The sequence below is a fragment of the Pelecanus crispus genome, chromosome 9, assembly GCF_030463565.1.
Source record: "Pelecanus crispus isolate bPelCri1 chromosome 9, bPelCri1.pri, whole genome shotgun sequence".
Lineage (NCBI taxonomy): Eukaryota > Metazoa > Chordata > Aves > Pelecaniformes > Pelecanidae > Pelecanus > Pelecanus crispus.
The window spans coordinates 14,787,927-14,814,926 of record NC_134651.1 but is presented as its reverse complement, the minus strand read 5'-3'; the positions used below and the strand labels follow the sequence as shown (position 1 = coordinate 14,814,926).

Sequence of the window (27,000 nt, the reverse complement as noted above, 5' to 3'; positions counted from 1 at the left end):
CTGAAAATGCCCAGTTAAGACTGATAAGAGGAAAAGCTAGTTGTAGCGTGTTTTGTTTATTAAATAAACCTAACTATGTGGTTTGGGATTGGCCTGTTGGAAGCCTTGAAGCTGATTTTCCTATTGTCAAAAGTTTGCAGCCTTCATCTGCAGCTGAAATTCAGCACGCCAGTAGTGGCTAGGATAATTCTGCCTTCTGGCTGGAGTCTGCTAATTGGTTTTGGTTGGTCTCTCTGTCTCATTTCTTTCTGTTTGAGTATCTCTAGGGCTTTTTTTGAGCAGAGAGGGCCAAGCCCTGGTGTGAGCTATGGATACCAAACTCTGTTTTTGTTGGACTTTCCAGGATTAGAAATTACTTGCATTGCCTGGGTCCTTTCCTGCTCTGTGGAAAATCCAGTCCTGTTTTGTGGTCCTGAACTAGCTGCCTGGTGTCTGTCTCAGCACCAAATCTTGCATAAGTCCTTATGTGGTGCTGACTGCTCATATTATATGTCACTTAGGTGCACAAGGCACTGACATGTTTGTTCACCTGGAAACGGTGGTTTGTGTGGTCATTCCAGCATGAAAGCAAGGAGTGGCTTGCATTGAGGGTAAGACACCCACGCAAATATTTCTGCTCCATTCTTCTGGGTTCCATCATTGTCCCGATACCTGTTTCACAGAAAGACCTTTAGCTACTTCCCATCAGTCCTGAGGACACTGCATAGCAATTAGAGGAGAAGGAAATTCAGTCAACTTCAGATGGACTTTAATTCTCTCTCCCCACCCACATCCTTGGCTCCAGTCCATACTCTTTTGGGATTTCCCCCTGGCAAACAGCTTTGGCAGAGTCCCTCAGGCTGGGTTCCAGCTTGTTCGCCTTTGTCCCATGTGTGTTGGGGCAGCCAAGCCTGGCTGTGGGTTTCCGGTATTGCTGGATGGGATCCCACTCCTGTCCATCTGCATGGGCATGACTTCTCCCTTGTGTAAAAGCAGGGGAAGAGGAAGCTACGCACGTGTCTTCCACTGGTTTACAAGAGGGAAAAGCTTGCCTTTACTGCTCATGGCCAACAGTTTGGCCTTTCAGTCAAGAGAGCATCCTGTTCTGGAAGGCAAAGGCCATGAGTGGAGCTGTTTTAAACACCTGATAAGCAGAGCTGTTGCAAAAACCTTTGATCATTTTCCAACTGAAGGGAGTAACTCACAAAACTGCTTTGCCTCAATTTTCCATTGTAAAGGAAAAATAACAAGATTTGATGTTTCTTTTCTGGAACAGAGCGCTTGAGGTTTTTAAAAGTGTTTTGCATATTTGCTATTTGCTGTTCATGTACCCAACTATCTGAAATATTTTTCGATTTTTCCTCTTGTGAATAATTTCAGACATTTTATGGCCTTTGTTTCAACTCAAAAGGAAGTCAAATTTCAAAATGTTTAAATCCTGATCACAATGGATTTCTGTCTTCTGTACTGCTCTGTGGATTTGTTTGATATTTAACAAACACAGACTTCAACAGAGGGAAGGACAAATTTTACCTTCTGTTTCCAATTTTTTTCTCAGACCCACCATTTCACTGGAGTCACATTTCTAGAATTGCTTTCTCTAAGGTTGCTTTCTCCCTCCACTTGGCACTAATTCTGGGACCTCCAGTGGCCCACCAATGGAGCAAACAGTCTTTTGGTGCTGGGCTGTGAACCCATTTTCCCAGGATCAGAACATGCCACTTGGATTAAGGGAGTGACCATGCATTCCCCATGGTGCTGAGAGCATAAACTGGCTCTCAGTTGTAGAGTTTATAAAATTTGGCAGAGATCCTAAATGCACATTACTGGGAGGAAAGCGTGAAGATGTAGTGACCAGCCTTTCCTAAAAGAAAAAGAAATTGTTAGCTTAAAATACCATTCTACTCTTTGGTTTGATCCTGTAGGCTGAATTCAGCCCTTGGAATTCAATAAATATATCTAGTAAAAAGGATTTGCCAATTTACCTGCTAATACTTTCTTTTCCTTTAGTGGAAGGTTCTTCAGAGAAGACCTTGCTATGCAATAAACAGGTGCTGAGTTTCATCTACAAGACAAACTGTGTGAGAAGCTTAACTGTCTAGGTCTTTGTGATGGTAAGAGACTGAGCAAAAAGTTGGTATGAGAATGAAACTGTCAGCTTCACATGCTGCTTTCTTTGCTGAATTCTGTTCCTTTACATCCAGTGAATTTTCTTTATCTTGAGGGTGGAGCTATAAATCTTGGTACTTCCCCCCTCATTCATGGCTACTGTAGAGCAAATAATTAATTACGGAGTGTTAAATGACTGCTTGAAGCTGTAACATCACATCATCATTCCTTTTAAATGTCTCTGGCACAGGCTCACTATCTCTGATTTTCATGTCTCACCAGTTGCTATTTTTATGTGTTTTGTATGGAAGAGGCTGCACCAAATAAAGCTATGTGTTGTAGTAAGTGCTTGCAGACTTTAAAATGGCTCCCACTCTGTTATGTGCCTTATAACCTGAATTCCCAGCTCAGCTTTTTCCCCATGCCAGGAAATGTCTCCTACTTTTGAAACTCCTCTCAAGAGATGAAAGATTAGCTTTATGCTGTCAGGAGCTGTCATTTCAGGCAATTAGAAATAGATCAGCTGACGCCTGGTAGTTTTGCAAATCTTGCTTTCCTGCAACTGCTTCATTTCTGGCTGGTTTTGAAGATTACATGCAGGGTAACTCTTCCTGATTACCCACATGCACTTTTTGTTTCTGGCTGCTATTTTTTGGCTGCTTTTTCACTGTTGGCGAAGTTTTTGGTAGCTAGTAATCCCTCTGTGAGGTAGCTTTATTTGTAGTGTAAGAGGGGTTGAGGTGGCCAATTTCTCCCTCCTAGTTAACCCAGTCTCTGAAGAAGGAAGAACAGACAATAGAAGTTGTTACTGCTGAAGGCACAGGCAAACAAAAAAGCAGCTTTTGTTGCCCTAGAGATCGGTCCTCTACTAGGACTGGGAGGGAACATGCAGCAGGAGCTAGAGAATTGCATCAATAGAGTGAAACTCTTTGCATGCCCTTCGGCTACATCTTTCATTAGGAAGTGCCTGCCAGCCCTCTCCTGAGCACCGATCCTGACTCACCTGTCTGGTCTTGTGCTCTCTCCATATACATGATTGTGCTTTCATCTGTTTCTAGGTTAAATATTGCCACCTGAAATATGCAGTTCCCAGAGGAGACGCAGTCAATGTTAGTGAAAGGCTAGGATCTGTTTCTTTGCGTTTTAGATTGAATTTGGATTATAAAATCAGCGTGGGAGAGTGAGGAGGAGGCTGAGCTGTGGTACTAGGAGGAGCACAGCCCTTTTTGGTGACCTCTGCATTGCCTCCAAAGCATGCTGTATGTGTGTGAAATTACGAACGCCAGGGCTCGGTTATGCTGCCAACTCCATTTTGGCTTTCTCCTCTGTCTCTGAGCCTGTATTTTAACTGAAGTAGAGCTAGCAGGCAGTTAACCTGAGTGCTCTACCTTGGAGATGTGCTACCCTAGATAATAACATAGTTTATACCAAACTGTTGTTTGAAAGAGGTCTCCTTGACAACTAAGTTTCTTGGCAGGGATCTGTTATCACTGGATGGAAGCTAAACAGAGAGCCTGGAAGGTAACCAAATGCCAGGAGCTGGCCTGTCTGCTATGTCAGCCATCTTCAATGGCAAAGGCAGAGGAGGGTCTGCCCACATCCAGAAATAGCGAGGCAGCGAGGCTCTGGGCTCCCTGTGTGCACATAGATGGGGGGGGGGGGGGGGGGGGGGGGGGAAGGAAAAATGAGCGGTCTCAAGGAGCATTGTGTTCAAAACTTGGTTTTGTCACAGGCTCTGAGCCCCTGGGGAAGCCTTTTGTGAGAGGATCTGAAGGGTGGAGGACGCTGGGCTCTGGGCCTGAGCGACTGTGGCCCTGATGCATCAGCTGAGTGCTGAAAAAGGCCAGGACTTGGACAGATGGAGTAAGGGGGATTGGAGGCGGCGGAGCCTGGCCTTGCGCCAGCCTGTGGAGTGGGGTGGGCAGATCACAGGGAGGAGCTGGAGAGGGGTCAGAGGAGGATAATCCTCAAGCGGCGATGAAGGCTGCAGCTGCTGGTGTTAGAGCATGGCATTGCAGAGGTTTTCTGCTGCTGTGCTGTGGGTATCAGCAGAAGTCTGCCAGCCCTGAGGGCTGGGTGAAGTGGGGTGCTGGCAGGCTTGTCCCCTTCCTTTGGTCAGTGTCCCAGGGGATGTTCTGGGACATTCAGCTGAAGGTGGAGGAGCCTGGAGATGTGCAGAGTCTTGGACAGAGCCTTGTTCGGCACAGAGTGGGGTTGTAAGACCTATGATAGTAGCTGGAAGGGAAGGCAGTGTGCTGCTGGAGCTGGCATTTGGATCTGCTGGTGTGTGTTGCCTTAGAATAAGTGCTGCACTCGACTTGCCTTTTTGTCCTCCTTTGCACCAAGTCACAGCACTCTGTCCTGTCTGAATGCTTCTTCCCAGATGCCCAAGTGGGGCACTCAGGTGGCAATGATCGACTCATGCTGAGCAGGGAAGCAAACAAAAGCCCAGCAGTAAAGCCGGTGAGCAAGTGAGGGCTCTCCAGGCCCCTGGAAGCCACTTGCCACTGTCCCTGGCAGAGGCACCCAAATTGTGCTGCACTGCAGGACTCGGCAGGCAGGCAGTGGTCCCTGTAATGGAGCCTTTTGCTCCTGCTCTCTGTGGCATTTCTGTCTCCTCCAGTAGAAGTGTATGTTGCTGCTCTGTTGCTTTAAGCCTGCAGAGTTTGGCTGTGTGGAAGATGTGTGAAGGGATATTACAAACCTAGCAGAGTTCCTGGTGTGAAAGTGGGCACCTAGAAGATCACAGCAAGGCAGGGACCATTAGGTGCTGGGAAAAGATGTACTGCATCATTGCCCTCTAGAAAAGGGAGCTCTCTGCCCTGGGAAGAATCTGCCCTGCCCTGGCCATCCCTAGAGCTGCAGACAGATCCCATTTTGGAGTGTTTTCCCAGGACGTCACTGTCCCAGGGAACAATACATGGGATCCTTCTATCCCTTTCCTAGCAGAGTGGTGCCACCTCTCCACGTCTCTATATGAGGCCCAGTGGGTTTTACTTTGCTATTATTTTACCCTGCAAATTTGTGGAGAGACCTGATGCCAGCCACCCAAGGGGAACCTCAGAGGGAGGAGGTTTGCTAAACCTGAGGCACTCAGAAGCTATGACTTGGACTCTAAAAATAAAAGCTCTTGGTGTATTTTTATTTCTGTTCTGTTTTGTTCAGCTTGTTAAGTCTTTCTGAGCCTCATCTCCTTTGGAGTATTTTTGGTTATTTGCAGCTGTGATGGATAGGAATTGCTCATGTTTTTTCCATAAATTTAAGCTGAGACTTTTGCCTCGTCTTAGGATTCCAGAAACCGGGATCTTCAGCAAAAAGACAGATGCAAAAGACAGGTAAGAATTGGCAATATGGCCAAATGCTGAGTATCAAAAACTTATCAAGCACCTCCAGCACGTCTTTGTTTAGTGCCAGGACCTGAGTGCAATACAGACACTTGTCTATGGCTTAGGATTTAGAGGCATTGGGAGGCACAGTTCTGTAGGTGTCTATTAGGTTGGTACGTGGAGGTGATGGATGAGAATGGATCTTCTTTTGTGTCATAGCCAAAAATGGTTTGTAACAAAACATAGCAGTCATTACTGTCCAGCTGACAGGGGTTGTTCGTAGCTACTATCTCAAAAGGCCAGACAGGTCTCTGTTTTCCTCTGTCTGTTTACTGGGAAGTTTGAGATCTGGCTCTAACTCTGCAAGCAAGAGCTGTCGAAGAGCAGCCCCAGCCCTGCTTGTTCTCATTCTGCAAGTTGGGATGCGCTGGAGCAGGCACATCAAATAGTTACGAAGGGTGTGAATAAGCCCTGGGAAAGAGCAAGCAGGCAGCTTGTTTTATGTTTGTTTCTCTGTGTTTGTGTGAGTCACAGAGCTGGCGGTGGTCCTGCTTTCACCTCGCAGAGAGCAGAAGTAAGTGTGTAAAAGCCCCACGCTAATTTGCTGAAAATAGCTGAAAGCCAGGCTCTTAAGATACTCACAAGAGATTGCAACTCCTCTATCTATTGATTCTTTTTCTTCCCCCTTCCACTTAACAGCTTTTAAAAGACAGTAAAACAGGGGAAGAGCACGCATGCAGCCCGCAGTGTGTGGCTGGCTGTCCCAGCTCTCACCTGGATGGCATGCGTGTGTGACCTTACAGGGTGTGCACAAGTGACCGTAGGGCAGTCAGTGGGATGGTGTGTGGAGACAGACATTTGCAACAACAGAGAAGAGGTAAAAAACATCTTCCCCTGTTACCCTGGAGGCTGCTGGCATGCCACGCCGCTGTCACGGCAGCGGAGGGGCTGGCTCTCCACCGTCACACACCAACTGTGCCCTGAGCAGTCAGGGGCAAAGGTGGTTTACACCTGAGGTGGTGCAAGTCTCTAGTGGTTGTGGCATGCCCTTACCATTCTCCGGTGCAGGGGGCAAAATACCAGTTGAGTGCCTTGCAATGGTGCCAGCTCACAACTGCATTTTTTGGTTCTGTTTCTGATCAAGAGTGGTGTTAAATTTTATGCTTTCATTAAAGCTCCAGCTTCTGGAGCCAGTAGATGATGCTGTGAGAATCCCAGCAGGGGAAGGAAGTCTAGAAGGGCCGTCTGGCAGCTTGTAGCCTGGGGGCAAAGGTAGCAACGTACCCAGTGTTCCTTCCATGTTCCCATGGGCCAAGTCCATACATGAGCTCCTGTTAAAGGTTTTGAACACAAGGGTTGGCAGAGCAGCCTCTGATCCAGCTGGCGTGCTGGGAAAAGCAGGAAGAGTTCTTCGAGTTGCAAGGGATACAGGGCTTGTGTGATGGCCACGTATTCAGGTCAGCTCAGCTGAGCAGAAGGGGAAGTAAGTGAGAGAGGCTGCTGGCACTTAAGCCGTCGGTGTGGGGAATGCAGCTGTGGTTTGGGGGCTCACTGAACCAGGGCTGTTTACGTGCTGAGCATCTCAAGCAGGCAAGAGAGCCAGCCATCTCCCAGCATTCGTCCTTCATGCAATCAAGCGATTGCTCTTTAGCAACACAGGCTCCCCTGAAGCCCAATTCCTACATTTCCTCCCTGCCTTAAGCAGTCTTTGCTTCACTTGTTTCCACATTTGTTTCTTCTGTTACACAAACTCTGGTCTCAGGCCTCTGAGCTGAACGAAATACTCTGGGCTTTCAAAAGCATGACTCTGAATTGCAGAATCTCTGGCTCCTCTCTGCTGCGTGCCCAGCTCATCTTACCCTTGGCAGAGTGAGCAACAGTCAGAGAGCTAGTGAGTGCTGCTGTTCAATGCTTAAAACCCATGTGTGTCTTCTGAACTGCCGCAATTTTGCTTTAAACCCAGACCACTCTCCATTGGATTCAACGATTATTCCTCCGGGAATCTGCAAGCTTTGTGGCCATGTGAGGGCTCTGTTTGCCACTTAATTCACTTTGTCTGATTCCCCTGCTATTTTGTGGATGTGTGCCTGTCCTCAGGACCTTTATCGTCCCTGCTACCCTAACTTCCCCAAAGCAGAGGATTTCCTCCTGTGGTCTGTAAACTACCCCTCCACCCAGCCCCCTTGCAACAAGTGATCTGCCCCTCATGCTGTCTGACTGCTGGGGCTGGGCAGACATGCCCTACACACCACCCCTTTCCTTTTAACTGGGGTGGAATGGGAAAATGGGTATCGAGATTCAGAGTTATCCATCCACCTTCCTGTTTTCCAGACTCCTGACTGAGGATGGGTTGGGGGGGAACAAGAACATGACAGGACAACCTGCATCCTCCCCTGGAGCATCAGTGAACCTATGCCATATGGCGTGCTGTCCAGGGGTTATGTTCCAATACCTGGAAACCAGTTCTGGAGCTTGATATGGGCTCACTGGTGGGTTGCTTCTGGATATGTTTGTCTTGAGCCAGCAAGAGACATATCCTAGCAGTATCTCCCATGAGAGCCTCTGAGCAGTGTTTCCAGGATGGGGAGCGTTCTGGGGCATGTCTGCTAATGAGAAATATGTGTTTGTGTCATCCATTAAGGTTTCTGCTGGCTTACAGCTAAGGTGTGGGTGTGACAATAGCTATTTAAATGCAGCTTCAGAAGTGTTTGTAGGAGATACCCAGCATCCCCTGAGAGCTGATGGCTGTTGCTTGGCACGGTGCTGTAGTGCGTGCGGTGGCAGCGTTACTAACACATTGCTTGCAGTAGCTAGTTTGCTATTTCTGTAAACTCAAGGGATACTTGGTTTTGTTCCTTTGATGCTCCCTCATCCCAGATGTGCTACTCATTGCCAGATGTTCACAACTGTCTGTGTTAGAACACACACATCTAAGGCTGCATTAAGTGCACCCACTAACCACTCTGGACTGGTTCCTTCACTTGCCCATAACTCAGCTGACACACTGACAGTTTGATGGATCTCGGTACTACCGGTGGAGTCATGCTGTAACCTCCTACCTGTTCTACAGCACATTGCTCACAGCAGAGGGTCTGTATCTTTGATCTCTGAGGAGTCACACTGACAAAATAGGAATAAAATTTCTTTGAGCAAGAAGCTAGTTTTGGCTTCCAAATGTCTCTGCTGTTTAGGGCCATTTTAAATTTATTTAGTTCAGAAATTTTATACACTCGATTAAAACATGCAAATACCACTCAACAAGAGCACTGGTTGTATTTTCTTTAAAGCTTTCTTCCCCTCCCCCATCTCTGGGTAGACTCTCCATCTATTGCCCTGAAAGAGCTCCAAAATCCCAGTCCGGCTCTTCAAATATATAGCATAGATGTATGTGCATTGCTAGATGACCCCCTTTGCATTTAATTTTAAAGCTCCTAGATTACTTTTGTTGTATTCACTCTGTTCTGAGGATGAAAATAAATAAGGGAAACTGGTTAGTTAGGCATTGATTTCACCTTCACCTTCAGTCTGAATCACTGGAGGGCTCTGTCCTTAGACTGAAGTACCTGCTTCCACTGAACATAGGAACTGCTCCTTTGCCTGTGAGCATGTGTGTGCTTGCTGTGAGTTTGCTTGCTTTTCAGTGAAGAAATAGAAAATCTAAATTCTGAACTAAATATACCTGCAATGTTTCATTCAGAGCACTGCTTCTTTCATAACTTATTAAAATGCATTAGCAATAAATTCTTAACAGTGCTTCTATAAACAGCAATTGTTGTACTTTGAAGCCATGATGCACACTGCCTGCGCAGTTACGCTGCTGTGTAAAGTGGCATAAATACTCAAAGAGAAATGACACAAAAGGAGCCCTGTACAGATGGCTTGGACAAAATGCTGCCCTTGCCCTTCAGTTGTCACAAGCTGGAAATCTGGCATTAAATAGGATTTGTAGACAGGTTTGGTGTCTATCTTTTGGCTTATCCCCTCTTAAACTTGCATCTCACTCCCACCCCATACATTGTATACTATCAGAAGACTTCTGACGTACACTAGATAAAAATTATGTACCAAATCTGGTTTGACAGAAGATAGCCTGGTGCTGGAGGTCTCTTTCTTCTCGTAGCAATGCTTGTGTCAGAGCTGGTTTCCTCTTCACTGTAAACCCTAGCAGGTGGTGGGGAAAGATGTTTGTATGCCTGCATGTGGCTTCTTCCCTTGCCCATACTGTCGTGTGAAAACTATCACCTTTTGTTTTGAACGGTTCTTTTTCCTCTGCTCACAAATCCCATAGGCCTGCTGAGCTGTGCAGCCCAGACACACTGATGCATTCGTGCCATCTGCTGACAGAAGAGGTGATTGCATGTGCCAGTTTTGCTGGAGGTTTTTCACAACTTCTGTGGGGATCTCATACACGGGAGGACAATGAACATGCCCATAGGAAGGGGGAATGTTTCCTATCTTCTTGTTAAGGTGGCTGGGTATCTGGCAGTAAAGTCTGAAATAAGATTTGAAGCTCACTATTGTGCTCTAAAGAACCAGAAGCAAAGTAGAATGTCCTAAGCTCGGGAAAGCAAAGAGGTGTTTTAGTAGCATCGTGATTTCATAAGCCATCTTTCTGGGAAGGAGTAAAATGGTGCTTCTTCCTCAAACCCAAAGTTCTGTGGAATATTTCTTGCTTAATTTCTGAGTACTCAGAATATAATTTGGGCCAGGGAGTTGTGGTTTAGCAACCAATTCTACTCTACAGGGTCCTCCTAGTGGTGCCTCTATCTATAAACGGAGAATACCAATGACACGTCTGAGCACAAGCGAATGTTGCCTCTTTGGGAATCGGCACACTTTTTGCCTTCCTCTGGGCTATGCCTGTGAATAAGGGCTGGCTGATGCCTGACTTCGCTTGGAAGCGCCTGTCGTGGTTTAACCCCAGCCAGCAGCTAAGCACCACGCAGCCGCTCGCTCACTCCCCCTGCCCCGATGGGATGGGGACGAGAATTGGAGGAGTAAGAGTGAGAAACACTCCTGGGTTGAGATAAGAACAGTTTAATAATTGAAATAAAGTAGAATAGTAATGGTAATAAGAACAATATAATAATGATAATAACAATAATAATATACAAAGCAAGTGATGCACAATGCAATTGCTCACCACCCGCCGACCGATACCCAGACAGTTCCTGAGCAGCGATCGCTGCTCCCTGGCCAACCCCCCCCCCCAGTTTCTATACTGAGCATGACGTCATATGGTATGGAATAGCCCTTTGGTCAGTTTGGATCAACTATTCTGGCTGTGCCCCCTCCCAGTTTCTTGTGCACCTGGTAGAGCATGGGAAGCTGCAAAGTCCTTGACTAGCATAAGCAGTACTTAGCAACAACTAAAACATCAGTGTGTTATCAGCATTCTTCTCCTACTAAATCCAAAACACAGCACTATGCCCGCTACTAGGAAGAAAATTATCTCTATCCCAGCCGAAACCAGGACAGCGCCCCATTCAGCATGACACCTTCCACCCCTGGTGGGAAGCAGATCTGAGAGGTCTTTTTGCCTGACGGCAACACTCCTTCTGGTGAGTCGTTTTGTGAGCCAGGGGGAGCAGAGCAGCACGTATTTGGGTAGAAGAGCTCACTGGGGCCTCAGGTCCGGGCCCAGCCAGTCATACAAGGTAGGTCAACATGGGCACGAGCAGAACAACCCCAGGCAGAAAGGCAGTGCAGCTCAGTATACGACTTGTGTTTTGTTGCTGATTGGCTTCAGCTACAAATCAGTATTTCTCTGTGTCCGCCTCTGCCAGCCCCTTCCCCAAGTGCAGCCAGGAACAAATAAGTAGGATTGTGCTCAGATGTCTTCTGGGCATGGGCTGTACATCAGCTATGTCTGACTTCAGGGACAACTGTCCTTGTTAAAGGGCCAGCTCACACCCTCATATTCCCGCTTCTTCCTTGTGGAATTAATTCTATAGACTGTGTTAGCAAATTTAGGAGGTCTGTAATCTTCTTTGTCCCTTAATCACAGGGTGGGGGACCAGCAGTCAGTGGGAAACTAGTGAGGACAGTGTTAGTCGTTGCTTTCTGTGTAGCAGGACCATATTCAAGCAATATCCATTCCTGTTGTGCTTCCCAGTGTTTTCTTGCAAGGGATAGTGAGCTTAGGAGCTGACCATCCACTGGGAAATTTTACAAAGTGTTTTTGCAACAACCTCTATAACATATAGGTGAGATTTCTAATTTCTGAATTCCTTTGAAGGGTCTGTATTCTCCATGTACCTGCCTCTTCTAAGCCTAACTTCTTTATCAGCACTTGTGAACAAATCTTTTTAGCATTTTTCATTATTGCTACAGATATATTAGGGAATTTGTAGGATTAAAATTCAAGATTATGCACTGTGTAAGACAATAAAGAAGGTAGTTTAATTTTTGAGAGAAACTTAAAATGCAACAGACCTGCTAGGACAAAATCTACCAGTATACTGTGGTTTTCTTTAAGGCTTATTACTGGAGTGATGTGAGGTTCTCTATTAAATAAAACAGAGTGTAAACAGAGAGCATTTCTAGTTCTCATGTTTTCAGAGGAAAGCTAAGTGAACTAACTGAACTTACTATGTTATTGGGTTTGACTTTTCAAAGGTAGCTGCCTTTCCTCTGTCCTCCTTACAAAAATGCCTGGAGAAAATGAAACTTGAAGATACTGCTATGATTTCATGGCCTGTCTCTTACTTTATGGATGTTTGGGTTGGGGACACTGCCTCCTAAAACTTGGGGGGAATTGGTGAATGGGATCCTGCTCCCCTGAGCTTTTCAGTCACCCAGGTGAAGCAGCCCTTCTAGGAGATGAGATTTGAAGAATGAGTTTTGATTGTCATCAGCTTTCTATTAGAAAAAGACTTTGAGATCCTACTCCATGAGGTCTTTTGCATAAGTGTGTAACAGTTCTCTGGACCCAGATCTTGCTTATGTTCATATTCCACTAGGATTTTAGATGAGAAAGGACTTTGGGACTAGGCTATTGGAGAAAATGGCTTCCTGGAACACTGAATTTTATATTTGATCAGCAACAATTTTGCTTTCTCTTCTCTCCTTCATCTCACAAAGTAACTATCACCCTGATGAGCCGAGGGCCTGCTCTAAATAAATGTGGGTGTGAGGCTCTGTTTCATGCCAGGTAAGCACAAAAAGGTTTTGCAACAGATATGGGGCTGGTCTCCTGGAATTTCTCTTGAGTGAGCAGCAGGCAAAATGGGATGAGAGTCCTGTGCAAAGGGCCGTGAGTGCTTCATGGCCTGAGCTGTTACTAGCATTTCAAGCCTTGTTCCTGGTAACAAAGAACTGCTTCAAAAATACAGCCCTCATCTCACTGCAAATGCTTACAGGGCATCAGCTAGCTGTGAGCACTGCCAGCCCCTGCCTCAGAGCTCCACCAGCTCCTTCCCACCAGGCAATTCATGCCTTACGCACGAAGGAGGGCAGGGCCACCTGGCCACATGACTTCTTACAGTTGCTTTCTTAAGATCACGGTGCATTTCACCTTTGGAGTCCTGTGCCAGAGTGACAGTGGCATTTTACTGCATGCCTTCACGCAAGGCGCTGCAGGTTCTACTCTGCTCTAGCAGTGGTTGCTTTTCCCTTTCTCTTAATTGTTCCAGCTCCTGTGCTTCCTGTCCACTGCCTGTGCTGCAGGGATAAGAGATCCTTGACAGCTGCTGGGGCCATGGGCTTGGTACTTGATGGAGATTGAATCTTCACAGTGCTTCGTGCTATGCTCTTTAACAGATGACAGTGCTCAGCTGCACATAAATGACTACAAAATCTGAGAATTTAGGGACTGACGGTCCCTGTTAGAAAGTTTTGCTGCCTTTTCTGTGCTGTCAAATATGACCTCTGTAAGATGAAGCTGGGGCAGCAGGGTAGAAGCAATGGGACATGGGCAGGCAGGTTTGGAGGGCTTAGGTTTTCCTCTGTCCGGCTCCCATAGAAAGGGAGGAGGAATGCCTTTGAAATTTCTACCAAGTGTTCCCACTCACTTCAGGGGAGCTGCCCTGTTTTCTGCTAGCAGGAAGTCTGGCCTGTAACTTCTTCCCTTGGCGATGTGTACAAAGGGGAATTCTGCATGAATGCCAAAGCCACCTAGCACTTTTCATACAGCAGATGCTGTACATGGGGCCTTAACAAATATATTTCATGTAGGTGACTTGATCTGGCTCCACATGACTTTGGCAATGTTCTTGGTGGTGGGTGGGAAATTGGTTAGTACTGCAGGAAAACTTGCTCTTAGCTTCATGGTCTCAGACACAGTTGTATTGTTTAAGCCTTTTTGATTTTAGCACTTTCTGACCAAGGATCTGCATTGTCTGCTTCATCTTGCTAGTCCAATCCATGCTTATCTGCAAGGACAGAGAATTATATTGTCATTCTGGCATTGGGTGTCTCAGGTGTATTTGGCCTGTCTTGGCTTCCGCCAGTGTTTGGATATAGAATCTGTCAAATGGGCCAGGCCAGGGCTGTATGGATGGAGTCCAATGAAGTCTCGGGGCTGGAGAGAGGATTCGCCTCATGTCTTCTCCACCAGATGCCTCAGAAAGGCTTCTGAAGACACCTGCTTTCCTTCTGCACTCAGAGAACAGACTTCCTCTGTGTCCAGCACTCTTTTGGGGCTTGGCTGGTTTCCTGGAATCATCCTTCATTCCCCCTTTTTCTGACCTGTCCCAAGCTAAATAGATTTAGTCATTGGTAGATAAAGAGAATGAAAGTGATTGAAGGGGATGCCATTCTGATTATGTCATTGACCCCAGGAGCCAAGTTTGATGAATTTAAGGGAAAATCAAGAACGTTAGATTGAATTACAGCTGTGGTTATCCATCAGCCATCTGACGGCTGTTTGTTGCCACGTATACTCCACATGTAAGTTTTAGCTTTGCTGGATGATTTAGTGGAGAATTTTTGAGTCAAGGATAAAACTGCTCTGCAGCAAGGTAGAGCTGTTACTACAGAATAGGCAGGCACTGAGGATGGGCAGTGTTGGTTCAGGCCGAGTTCATAAGGAATAGTACTGTGCTTCGCTCTGGCTGTGAACTGCCTTTGTAGGAAACAACTCTGCTCCAGGAACAGAAAACAAGCTGGTGGTTCAGCAGCTGGCGAGAGAATTTCCAGCATGTTGGATAACTGTAAGCAGGAGGCTTGACAGAACAACTGAAAGTGCATTTACAATGGAGGCTCTTGTGTTATAGGCAGGATGTGAGGGTGTGGTGGCATCCTCTGGGCATTGCCCTCTGGCTGGCACCTGAACATAAAGTGGTGTAGCAACTGAACCCTTTCAGGACAGGCAAACAGATACTAGACAGTAACTAGGAACAGAAAACCATCCCAGAGGAGCCCAAAGTGCTTTTGCAGCCTTGGAGTCAAGTTCTGCCTGACATGTACACGTGCCTCTCTGGCTGACTTGGAGCGAGAGGAGAATGTGTTCCCAGGTCTGGAAGGGAACGGCTTTGCTCATCACTGGAGAGCTGCCACTGGTCTTCTGCAAGAGGCACCTGGTGCTGACTAGTCAGATCGGGATGAGTGCTTGAGGGAGACTGGGGACTTTTTTCTCTTCTGCAGCCTCCAAAACCTTCCCCTGTCCTATTTCCGATGTTCTTTTCCAGTGTCATCAACACCCTTTGTAAAGTGGTGGGATTGGTGTTGGCTTCTTCGGGGATTATATCCTAAAGGTAAAATTAAATTTGGGGGAGGAGGACTCCATTACACTGAGAAAACCTGCAGTGGAGTGGGGCTAATTTAGCAAGCAGGGCTGCTGACGTATTTTCAAGAGTACTGTGAAGATAACCACACAGAAGTCACCTTTTCATGCAACATGCAGCCTTGACCACCTCATTTCACCTAGAGTGTAGCAACACGAGGGCCCACACAAGTGCTGAGAAGGACAATCGGGTATGCAAGTTTAAATAAGTTGTTCTTTTCAATGTGGAAGAAAGATGACTGACTAAGCCGTGTAAAATCTTGAGTGATCTGTGGAAGGTGCCTTGGTTAGGTGAGTTTCCTCATTTCCTAGCAAGCCAGCAAAAGGAAATACTTTTTGACACAACATGTACTCTGTGAAACATGGTGCTGCAAGGCACTGACTATACCAAAAGTATAAATGATTTAGAAAGCAATGAGAGACATTCCCAGCAATAAGTCCATCAGTGCTGTTAAAGAGAAAGCTGCAAATACTGCCTCCGGTCTGGGAAATCCCAAAGCCAGAGACTGCTTGGAGGTTGCAGAGAGAAAGTTATTATGCTGTACTTTCCTTGCTCTTATGCTCTTGCCCTGCAAGCAGTCAGTAGCAGTTGCCTGAGACAGGATGCTAGGATAGGTGGGCATGTCACGTACCTCACTGAGGTTGTTACGCTCTTGTAAAGGGCACAATAACAGTGAAGGGACTAGGAAAACAAGGGCAGAACAGCCTCTCCTGCATGGAGCTGCATGTTTGCACTCAAGAAGTTCAACCTGGTTTGTGCAGATCCATGAGAGGAGTCCTGGTGAGTCTCCCTCAATGTAACATCTTGCTGAATACTTAGAAGTGCTCCTTAAGGGTGTGAGCAGAAATGGCCCACCTAGACCCCACGCAGCCCTTGCCACATGTGTGTTCTCAGTCCCAGAGGGTGGAACTGATAAAGCAGTCTGTTCCCAGGCAGATTTTATCTCTGGGGTTGCAGTTCCAGGACAAATGGCATCTTGTGCCATTTCTAAAGGGAATTTTATGTGTTATGCATGCTTAAAAATACGGGCACCGTATGGACACAGTGTATACTGTTAAGCAGGGTGTAGCAGCAAGCTGTTCTTACAAGCACACTTTCTGCCCCTTCTTCCTTCTGTTCGGCTTGTCAGCTGCTCTCAGACCTCATCACACATATTCTTCAGACCCTAAAGCACCTCCTTGACTTGCATTTCATATTCTTTGTAGGCTTCCAGCTTTCAGACACTCTTATCTTAGTTTGGCTAATATGACTCTGGAATAAGTCCATTGGAAAAGCAGACTGGCAGGCTGGAAACCCGACATCAGTTTGGAGAGTGACTCTTAAACTCTTCATTATCCAAAGCAGAGTGGCACGGTGACGTAGGGCCTCCCTCTCAAAGTGCCGGTTCCAGCTCTGGAAGCAGTCTAGCCCTGATATTGTGGTCTCTGAGACTTGAGTATTTTAGCCAAGCAGGTCACTACAGTAACACCACTGCTGGTTTTGGTGCCAGGGTGGGTTTGGGTGTTTGTGACAGCACTGCCTTTTGCTGTACAGGCACACCCTTTGAATCTGGGCTTTTTCTTTCTTTTTTTTTCTTTTTTTCCCCTTGCACCATGAAATAGCCCTCTGCACTCGCATACAGGTTTTCAGCTAGCTGGGTGCCTTCCACCAGGGCACATGGGAACTGGCAAAAAAACCTGGGACACTACTTTTAAGGTTGTTTTTAAAGAAGACTTTGGAGAAAGAAGCTTATTTCTTTTACGAGAAAGAAATCCTGCAGTGTGTTCTGTCACTGTATCACAAGATTTCTAAAAGGAGCAGAATCGGTAGGACACTGGTGTATCAGTCTGCAAAGAGCAGCTTCCTTCATTCGCCTCCCATAGTTGACTAAACTGGTATCACACGGTTCAGTCTCCCCACTCCCCTCCCACCCCCTGCCTGCTGCCACCAACAGCCCTCTCCAAATGTGCTTTAACTAAAGACTCCCCTAAAGAACTGACTCTTTCAGTTCTTCTGCAAAACAAAAACTTGTACTGCTCATAAATACATTTGCAATTACCAAGGGAAACAGAAGAATCAGTGCAACCCAGCTGCGTCAGAGCTGACCTCCCATCCTGTCTTAAAGAAGCCCCTGAAACTCAACACACATCACCTGGGCTTAGCTGGGAGACCTCTGCAGGGATCTTTCTTTGAACAACATTCCTCTTCTGCAGGATCTGCTGTTTGCAGCAGATTGTCAAGGAACCGCGGAGTGCCTGTCTAGTGGCTTTACGAAAAATGACAAAAGCTTTTTGTTTTTTGACTAGCCTGGGGTTTCATGTATTTCTTTAGGCAGTCAAGGGGAAGAATTGCCTGGCCAAAGCAGAGGATCCTAAGTTTTATCATGAGCTTACAAAGTGGTTCTCTGCTAATAATATCTGGTGTGTGGCTAGTGCCATCTGAGCAATTCCAAGCACTGAGCATCCAGGCGGTCAAACTTCCATAGCTTTTGGGGCTTATAGGAGGCTAATGATTTTATACAGAAGAAAAAAAGGCATGCCCAAGGTTATGCATTAAGCTGTGTAGAACTGGGAGGAAAACTGAAGAGCCCTGACTATGCTGGGTCCTGTGGAAGGATTAAGCAGTAGAAAGGAAGGAGGCAGTGGTATATGTGGGTGATCCCTACCTAGCCTTCCCTATAGAACAGATCACCTATACAAGGAAGATCCCTTCTATATGTGATCTCCCTAGGCTGCCAGGGGCATGAGGGGGCATACACCTAGCGTAGTGTTTTTTGACTACCCTGGTGGGATGAATGGGCACTAACCCTGCTTTCGACAGCAGGTATGTCAGCTCCCTCCAAACCTGGGTGGGCTCAGCTTGTCTTAGATCCTAGGCTCAGGCTCTGCATCTCCGCAAAGTGCAGTTAGTTTCCCAGTGACACATTTCCGCATATGCTAGAAAACATGCCTGGAGCTGGGGCATGCAGTGCCACAGGGCAAGCTTCCCTACAAGGGCTCTGTGCTGCTTCTTGCTAGAAGTGCTGAACCAATGAGGGCAAATCAGCTCTCTTGAGTCAAAAGCATTCGTAGCATTTCTGGTCTCCTCAGAGACGTGATTGCTTCCTGGAACACCTCTGGAGAGCTTCCCTGCGTGGGAGTTTACTTGCCCCAGGGTCTTGGATGGGTCTATGGAGGAATTTAAACATACAGCCCTATTGATGTCAGTGGGGACTTCCTGATTTCTTTTATGAGGGGTATGTACCTATGTTTCTTCCCAGGTGCTGGGGGTGCAATAGCAGCAGCATGATGCTCACTTTCTTTCAATATGATTGCTAAAAAATGTTGCTTAAGACAATAGTCAGATCTGTGCAAGACTGACTGCAAGTAACAGGAGACTTCTGCTAGAGCACAAGCTAATGGTTTGGAGAGGGCACACTTTAAATGCAAGGTCAGCCGATGATCAGTGCCAGAGCACCACATCACTGCTATTGATTGAGGAAATGAGCATCCAAACGTCTTGTTTTGTGGAGATTAAGTTACCTGCAAAGTAAGAAGGAACAGGGGGAAGAAGATATCAATGAGAATCCAGCTCAGGTGTTGGATTTCTCTAGAGAAAATCTCAATTTTAATTCTGTAGGCTTTCTCCTGGTGTGTGAGGGAGAGAGGGGCGGGAGAAGGACCCTTCTAATTTTGTCCAGTTCTCCTTTCTCTCCCTTCTGTCCATGTGCACATGTTGAAGTGTGTGAAGCATCCGAGTGTCCCAGTTCTTCTGATCATTCACAGACAGCACTCTGTCTCTAGGCTGAACCCACAGTGCTTTGGGTCTCAAAGCAGGGTTGGAGAGGGTACTCTCGCATCTTCTGAACTCCAGTGTGGGGCTGAAGGGCAGGAACCAGGCATGTTTATTCTGTGCTGCAGCTGTTTTTAACAGCTGATGTTCCACAGACTTGTGCTGCTTCTCAAATCAGATTAGATGGCAAAGTCAAGAGGTGAGCAGAGAAGCTCGGTGATGCAGCTAACGTCACTTTTACTTGCTGAATTGCACTGCACAGCTGCCTGCAGGCTGCAGCCAGCCCCTTGCCGTTAACCTGGGGTCTTTTCCTTCTGGAGAGAAGGGGCAAGCTCCTGGCTGTATACCCCACAGATGACCTTGTGGGCATTGTTTACATGCGTCTGGGGATCACCATGCCTCTAAAAGTCTTCAGCAGCCTGGCCATGGTACCTTTATGGTTTAGTAGCCTCTTGCTTGCTTCCTGTGCTGGTGATGCGTAGAATACATTTGTGATGTTAAGAAGTTGAAGATGGTCTGTGAGGGACCACATTAACTTTCTGAGCCAGCTTGCAAACCCTTCTTGGCACAGAAAGTCTGCAAGGACAGGGGTGTTACAGTAACTCAAGGTCCCAGCAGCTTACAGGGAGCCTTGCAGGCTGTGCAGGAGGGGTGGGTGATGCAGGGGTCAAGGAAGAAAATCAAGGCTGCGCACCGTGTGGACTGTATCCTCTCCAGCAGGCTGGTGTGGAACGTGAGCAAGGTGTTTGCTATTGCAGACACTGGGGTCTAAGATGGAGAACAGGATCAGTGCAGAGCTAATGCCTTGGTCTGGCTTGGCTTCCAGAAGAACTCCTGTGATATGCTTCTGCATGCAAATCCTCCTTTGTGGAGCCTTTCTGAGCACCCTACTGCTCTTTTGACCTCTCTCTAGTTCCCATGCAGCAGAAGTGTCTCTTAATTCAGTGGCTGGCCTGAACATCACCCCATTCAGTTTGATGAGACCAGGTTAGACTAACAGAATGGCATCTTTCTTTGCTCACATTTTCTTTTGGTGGCAATGGTTGCGTAGCTAAGGCATCAGGAAGGAAGCCTTCAAGAAGGAACCCGAAATTAGGAAATGCATGTGTCAGAAATAAGTTTTTGTGTAATTTTTTCTTGTGGTCAGGGTTCCTCCTTATTTACAGCTGGTCATGAAACAGCAGCAGATCCCAGCACACACTGCAATGGTCGTGAAATCAGTTCATCTGAAATTCTGTAATGGATGGACAGAATCTTTGCATTGCTTGTTTTTTTAATGGCAGAATTAATTAAAGAATAGTCTCTGTGTCATGTGCATTCAAAGAAGTATCCCAAATGTAGGTGTTACGTAGAACTAAAATGTCTTTTCTCTGTCTTTATTCTCCTTGTATCACAGTGCTTGGAGTAGAAATAAATCCTATTTTCCTGCCACTGAAGGAACAACAATGGAATGAAATTCTGTCTGTAGAACTCATTTGCTCACCTGTGTTACTCTGAACTGACTGTTTAGTAAACTAACCAGCAAACTTGGGCTACAGGTACTGCTCATAATTCTCACATTCCCTGCTTTTTCTCATGCTTATAAGCATACTTACCTATTACGATGTCAAGTTTTATAGCGTGGGAAGGTCTTAAACTAGTTACACAGCTAGGAAAACAGCACTTCTTTAAGGTGCTTTAGACAGGAGTGGTAACTGAACACCAATCTCTTACTTAGCAAAATACCAGCTTTGCCAAACAGCCTTTTCAAAAGACCATGTCACACAAGATATGACTGCAAATTATGTGTTTTGCCTGGTAGCAGCAAGAGACTTCTTAAATATCAATGAACCTACTTTGATGCCACGAGAGCTGGTTCTTCAGCTAAAATATATTTTCTTTGTGTTTGACCCTGCAAGTTCTGGGTTTGGTTTTTACAGACAACTCCGCAGGACTACTACAAATTTCACAAGGTTATCTGTAACCCCTGTTTCCTCCTCCTCCCAGATGGTCCTGGTACTGAGATGGAAAGAAGAGAACTCAAATGGCCCACTGGTGCTATTATTTTAAGTACTTAGGTCAAGTATCAATCTTAATATTTTTCTTCTTTGTATTTGCACTTACATGATTGCTGAGCTGGAGTGCCTGCTTCTGTTGTATGTACGTGTGGTTCTCTCAGCTTGTGTTTGGGCTGTGGAAACTTGGGATGAAAGCTCTGTGCCAGGGTACTGTATGCCATACAATGTTGGCTAATGGGGTTCCTTGAAATCCCTTCACATTTCAAATAGATTTATGAATAAGGGGGGCAGTTTGAACACATTGCAAACCTCTAAAGCCTTAGTGAATCCTGAATTTGGCCATCTCAACTATTTATAGAACACTCTATGGCTATTCTAAATATATTTTCCTCAAGGGGACCTCATCTCAACACCCTGTTCCACAGCTTAAATTGGATCAGCAATGCTGCTATGACCTGTTAGCAAAAGTTCCTTCTCTAGCTCTGTGGCAGAGCTGCAGATGTTGCTGGTCCAGGCCTTGAAGGGGAAATTCTGTGCAAGGCAGAGCTCAAGGGTTTGGATTTAAACTGCAGCCAGCCAGGTAGAGCGATATTGATGATATATTGGATCATTTCCTCTAGCCATTGCCAATATTGTTTTATATTCCTCCTCTGCTGGTAGGTCTAGAGTTCTGGAGGGGGAAAAACAAGTGACTTCTTGGCAGAGTATGGCACCTTTCCCTTTCAGGAGTCTTCAGCCTTGCAAACTAAGCTTAATGGTGAGCATGCAAAACATTTTCTTTCTAGAGGAAGTGTAAAGAGTGTTCTGTGGGCAGAAAGCATTTCCTATTGCAAGGATGCTTGAAATTGGTGTTCTCTTTTTCTTTCTCTGCTATAGGGAAGAGAAGTGCCTCTTGTGTGGGAGTACCTACATGACAGTGCTTGGAGAGCTATGCCTCTGACTCTATGGGATGGTTCTTCCTGAAATGTTTTCCATGCAGATGCCTCCTCTTTGCTAGCTGGCATTTTTTAACCCCTCTGGCAGCAGAGCAGGCTGTGCAGTCTTTGTCCAGTGCAAGCTTTGCTTTGTGTTAGTCAAGGCAGAAGTGCTGTAAGATGGTGTAGAACTAACATTACAGGAGTGGCTCCTGCTTTCTTCTGGCTTTGGAGGTTGTTCACTGTTATTTTCCAGGCAGATGAGCATGGGGCATTTAGAAAGCAGTGCTTGAGTCCCACCTGCTGTTGACTGAATGGGATCAGACTGTCAACTCTATTGCTCCCACATAAGGACAGAGGATCAATTCAGGCCAAGGAAAGCAACTCATCCCGCAATAGATTCTGTAGTAGAAAATCTCTACCTTTTAGAAAAATGGTATGATTTTCTTTTTCAGTCAAAGGCTCTGGCTGTACCATAGGATAGAGGTTTTTGGTGCAAAGGGTACACTGCAGAACTTCACAGGACATTTTTCATCCTTCAAGTTTAAAAATCTTTAGAAAAATACATCCTTTATTGAATGCCATAGGTTTGAACAGTTTCTTCTGTAGGATGGTTACATTTTGTCTGCCTCTCTCAGGAACATCTGCAGATCTGTGTGGCAGATGCTGCAGATCACAGTCCTGAATGGAAAATTTTGGGTCAGTGTAGAGGCAGGATGGGCCATCAGGACCCTACATATCCTGAATAGCTGTGCTGCCCCACAGTAAGGGTCGGTACTGACTTGTATGCTCGAAAAAAAGCAGCTGCTCCCTGTCCTTATGATGTGATTGACCCAGACTCTACTCCATGGGTCTTGGACTCAACTTACAACTGGGGTGTAAAGCACCAAGGCTACTTGCACGGGTTCAAGGACAGGATTTGGAAGCAGTGTGTCAGTACTGTCTAGAGAAGTCATGTCAGTTTAGGTACCCATTGGAAATCCCCTTCTTCTGGGTGTGGCGAAGTAGTGACTGCCACTTACTTGGCCTCAGGGATAGAGAAGCCTGTGTAAGGCTTTGCTACTCCATAGATCAGGGTAACATAGCTCACTGTTTATCTAAGCCTCGGAAAATGTCTTTGAGGTTGACAGAAGCTTTTCTTGGTTATTACCCTTTAAGGAGAATGGGGCAGCATGTGGCAAGATCTCAGAATGGGATTAGCTCAGGACTTAGCAGGAAGAGTTTCTTAGCACTCCTCTAGAGCTATTTCCTTCTCTTGCAGCCTCTGGAGCTGCATGAAATGGAAAGAGTTATGTCCTTGCCTGCCTGGCAGGAAAATCCCAGCTCAGTGCAGCAAAATGGACTGGGTCCAGTGCTCTTGGAAGCAATAAAACAGGTAAAGTGTATGTAACAAGGAGTTTCACATGGGGGGTTGCACAGTTACCCTGAATGTTGCCCCAGGATACATTCCCCTTCACACACAGGCCTCTTCCTACAGTCTCCTTGGCTCTTCCAGAGAATCAGTGTCAGCATAGCTTTAGATTTTGCTCCGGTCATGGCTTACCTGTGTGCATGCAGATAGCGTTTCCTTGCCCCTGTCCTAGCATGCAGAAAGGGACAGGTGAGTCTCTCCGAGAGCACGGCAGTGCAACTCAGGCTGGTGCAGCACTCAGTGCCTTGGGGTGCTGCTGCTGCTGCACTCTGCTAGGGAGACGCGTTCTCTTCAGACAGTATCTGTGATCCCATGGGGATACGTTAACTCAGGAAAGGCCCTGCAGTACCTGGGGCTATGCCAGAATGGGCACTCGGACTCTGGCGCTGATCATTTGTGTTAGCATTTTAGTAAAGAAGCACTCCTAATGTACCTGTCTGTGGTTCCTGGTCTGACAGTGTGATTGGAAGCTCTCTGGCTCGCCTCGTCATGCCTCTGGCTAGTTATTCCCACTGACGTCTCTCTAAGACTGGCTTCCTCGTAATGGAAGGTCTCCATTTGACCACTCTTGATATAAACAAACTATAGTGCCTTTCGAAAGGTAGAGAAAGTAATGCATGCCAACAAAAACTAGTACATTTGTGCTTGTAAGAAATGGTGATATATCCCCTTTGCAGTGCTTATAAGAGATGCAGCTTCTTTATTCAGTCACTGGCCTTAGTTCCCTTGTGGCCTGGGTGTGTTGTCTGAACTGAGGCTGGGAAGGAATCAAGAGCATTTAACCACAAGATGAACACCAGGAGTGAAACAGCCCAGACACCAGAAGCAGACTACAGAGCAGTCAAAGTGCAGGGCTCAATTTTAAGCCTAATTTGAACATTGAATGAGGTGCTAATATCTCAGCTACTGTGTGGAATCTCTCCTCAGTCTGCTGTTCGCGTTCTGTGAACAGAGTATATATAGCACACGCAGTGAAAAACTGGCTTTGCGCAACTGGTGCGGGCAGTGCAGGGTGAAGGGAAGTGTCTGGTTTTGGTGATGAAAATAGAAATCTGTCTTCGTGTCTGTGCTCTGGGGAGATGATCAGATACTTTATGGCATGATACTGTCATTATAGCTTGCAGAAGAAATTTCAGAGCTGGCTTCTGTAATTGCCTGATAGTTTAACCTGTCTCCATTGCCCCATAAGAGGAGGACGTATTGCCTTCATTCATGTTGCCTTGTTCGTTGGTAAATGTAAAGCAAATTGTAAAATCAGACCTGCTTGAACTAACATTTGTCGCTATTCATTCACTCACACACAAACCAGCTCCCTGATGCCGGTCCAGCTTTTTTCTTATACCAGAGGGAAAATAAGAACAGTGAGCCAATTAATACTCTCTTTTCTTTTTGAAGTGTCGGGGAAGCATTTGGATACCATGAGCGACAATATGGTTAAAAACCAGTTTAGAAGGTGTTTAAAGAAGTTAAATTTAGTCCTGGAAGTAGCTTTGCTGTGTTTTATCAGAGGCTTCTGCTTTTTCCCATTGCTCCCAGTATGATATTTAGGATGGACATCACCCATTCCCAGGAGTGCAGGAAAAGCCCTGCCTGGAGTCAGGTGGGACTAAAGGTTGGCTGAGTGCTGGGCTTGGTGTGCGTTTGTGTTACACGAACAGTGATGGATACCTCTGGTTGCTTTTTTTCCTGCTGGGCATGGGATGGGTTTTAATCCTGGTTAAATCCTGTATCCCAGATCTGTTTGCCTTCTCTTGAAATGACTTCCCTTTCTTTCTTTTGCAGGCATGGTTCAGAAACTTGACCAGAAGCTCCCTGTAGCCAACGAGTACCTGCTGCTTTCAGGCGGTGTGCGGGAAGGCGTGGTGGACATTGATCTCGATGAGCTGAATGTTTATGCACGAGGCACAGACTATGACATGGACTTCACCCTGCTTGTGCCCGCACTGAAGCTGCATGACCGCAACCAACCAGTGACACTGGACATGCGCCACTCGGCTTTGTGCCACTCCTGGCTGAGCCTGCGTCTGTTTGATGAAGGAACTATCAGCAAATGGAAGGACTGCTGCACGATTGTGGACCATATCAATGGATCTACCAATTATTTCTTCTCTCCGACAAAAGTTGCAGACTGGTTCTATGACTCCATTAGCATTGTCCTCTCCGAGATCCAGAAAAAGCCTCAGCGAGGGATGCCAAAGGTGGAGAAGGTAGAAAAGAATGGGACTATCATATCCATCATTTTGGGAGTGGGCAGCAGCCGCATGCTGTACGACATTGTCCCTGTGGTGTCCTTCAAAGGTTGGCCAGCTGTGGCCCAGAGCTGGCTGATGGAGAACCACTTCTGGGATGGGAAGATCACAGAGGAGGAAGTCATCAGTGGGTTTTACTTAGTGCCTGCATGTTCCTACAAGGGGAAGAAGGACAATGAATGGAGGCTGTCATTTGCCAGAAGTGAAGTGCAGCTGAAAAAGTGCATCTCCAGCAGCCTCATGCAAGCCTATCAGGCCTGCAAAGCTATCATCATCAAATTGCTGTCCCGCCCCAAAGCCATTAGTCCGTATCACTTGCGGAGCATGATGCTGTGGGCTTGCGACAGGCTACCAGCCAGCTACTTGGCCCAGGAGGATTACGCAGCCCATTTCCTCCTGGGTCTCATTGATGATCTCCAGCACTGCTTGGTCAACAAGATGTGCCCTAACTATTTCATCCCCCAGTGCAACATGCTGGAGCATCTCTCTGAAGAAACTGTCATGCTGCATGCGCGGAAGCTGTCCTCAGTCCGCTCAGACCCTGCCGAACACCTTCGAACTGCCATCGAACATGTCAAAGCAGCCAACCGGCTAACACTAGAGCTCCAACGGCGGGGCAGCACCACCAGCATCCCCTCCCCGCAGTCAGATGGAGGGGACACCAACCAGCCTGATGACCGATTAGCCAAAAAGTTGCAACAGCTAGTGACTGAGAACCCTGGGAAGTCCATCTCTGTCTTCATTAACCCAGATGATGTCACAAGGCCCCACTTCAGAATTGATGATAAATTTTTCTGAGCTTTTGTCAATGTTTCTTGGGATTTTTTTCTTTTGTTTCATTTTTAAAAACTCTTGCAGTGTGCAGGTTTTTTGTTTGGTTTTCCTTGATGACTTAGTCTCTTGGTTTTTACATATCCAGCGTAGATTGGATCTGTTGAGAACAATCTGAATAAATTATAATTCCTGGTTCTGCAGGACGGTGCAGATTTTGAAACAGTATATTACTATTTCATATGCTGCTTTGATTTTTTTCGCCCACCCAGCCCCACTGTCTGTGAGTAGTTTCTAAAGCAGAACATGCACTGTAAACACACATGCCACAGCATAATGTAGATTTTTTTTTTCAAGCTTCCATAATTTATGTACATTGTTGGGCCTGGGGAAGGGAGAACTCACCTTCTGTTGCTTCAGAAATTCACTTCTTTTTCCATGAGCTTCCATCACCCTAAAGAAAAGAGGAGAGACTCTGGGTCGGAAGGCAGTACTGGTAATTTGACGAGGCCAAATCTACTGGGCTGAAGCCCAGTTCATCTGTTCTTCACACTTCTCACACTAGGGGAGAAAGTTGACTTCAAAGATGATGGTGCAGCTTTTGGGGGAAAGAGTTGTTTCTGTTTTGATCTGCTTTTTGAATGTAATTGTTCATAATTGGACCTTGTACAGTCCAGAGGGTTGTTTCTGCTGCTTTTCCATGCGGAATAAGGTTATGGAATGTTAGTTTTAGTGTGTGTAATTATTCAAAGCCTTATTTAAATTCTAT

At 46.3% G+C, this 27,000-nt stretch overlaps 1 protein-coding gene across 1 annotated transcript in view; it reads left to right on the top strand.

Annotated features, from left to right (window-relative positions):
• MB21D2 (Mab-21 domain containing 2) overlaps window positions 1–26,258 on the top strand; it is a 79,211-nt gene extending 52,953 nt beyond the window's left edge. Inside the window, 1 exon segment of the mRNA XM_075716848.1 lies at window positions 24,994–26,258. Within this exon segment, the coding sequence (XP_075572963.1) occupies window positions 24,994–26,258 (1,265 nt within the window).
• The last annotated feature ends 742 nt before the right edge of the window (window positions 26,259–27,000 follow it).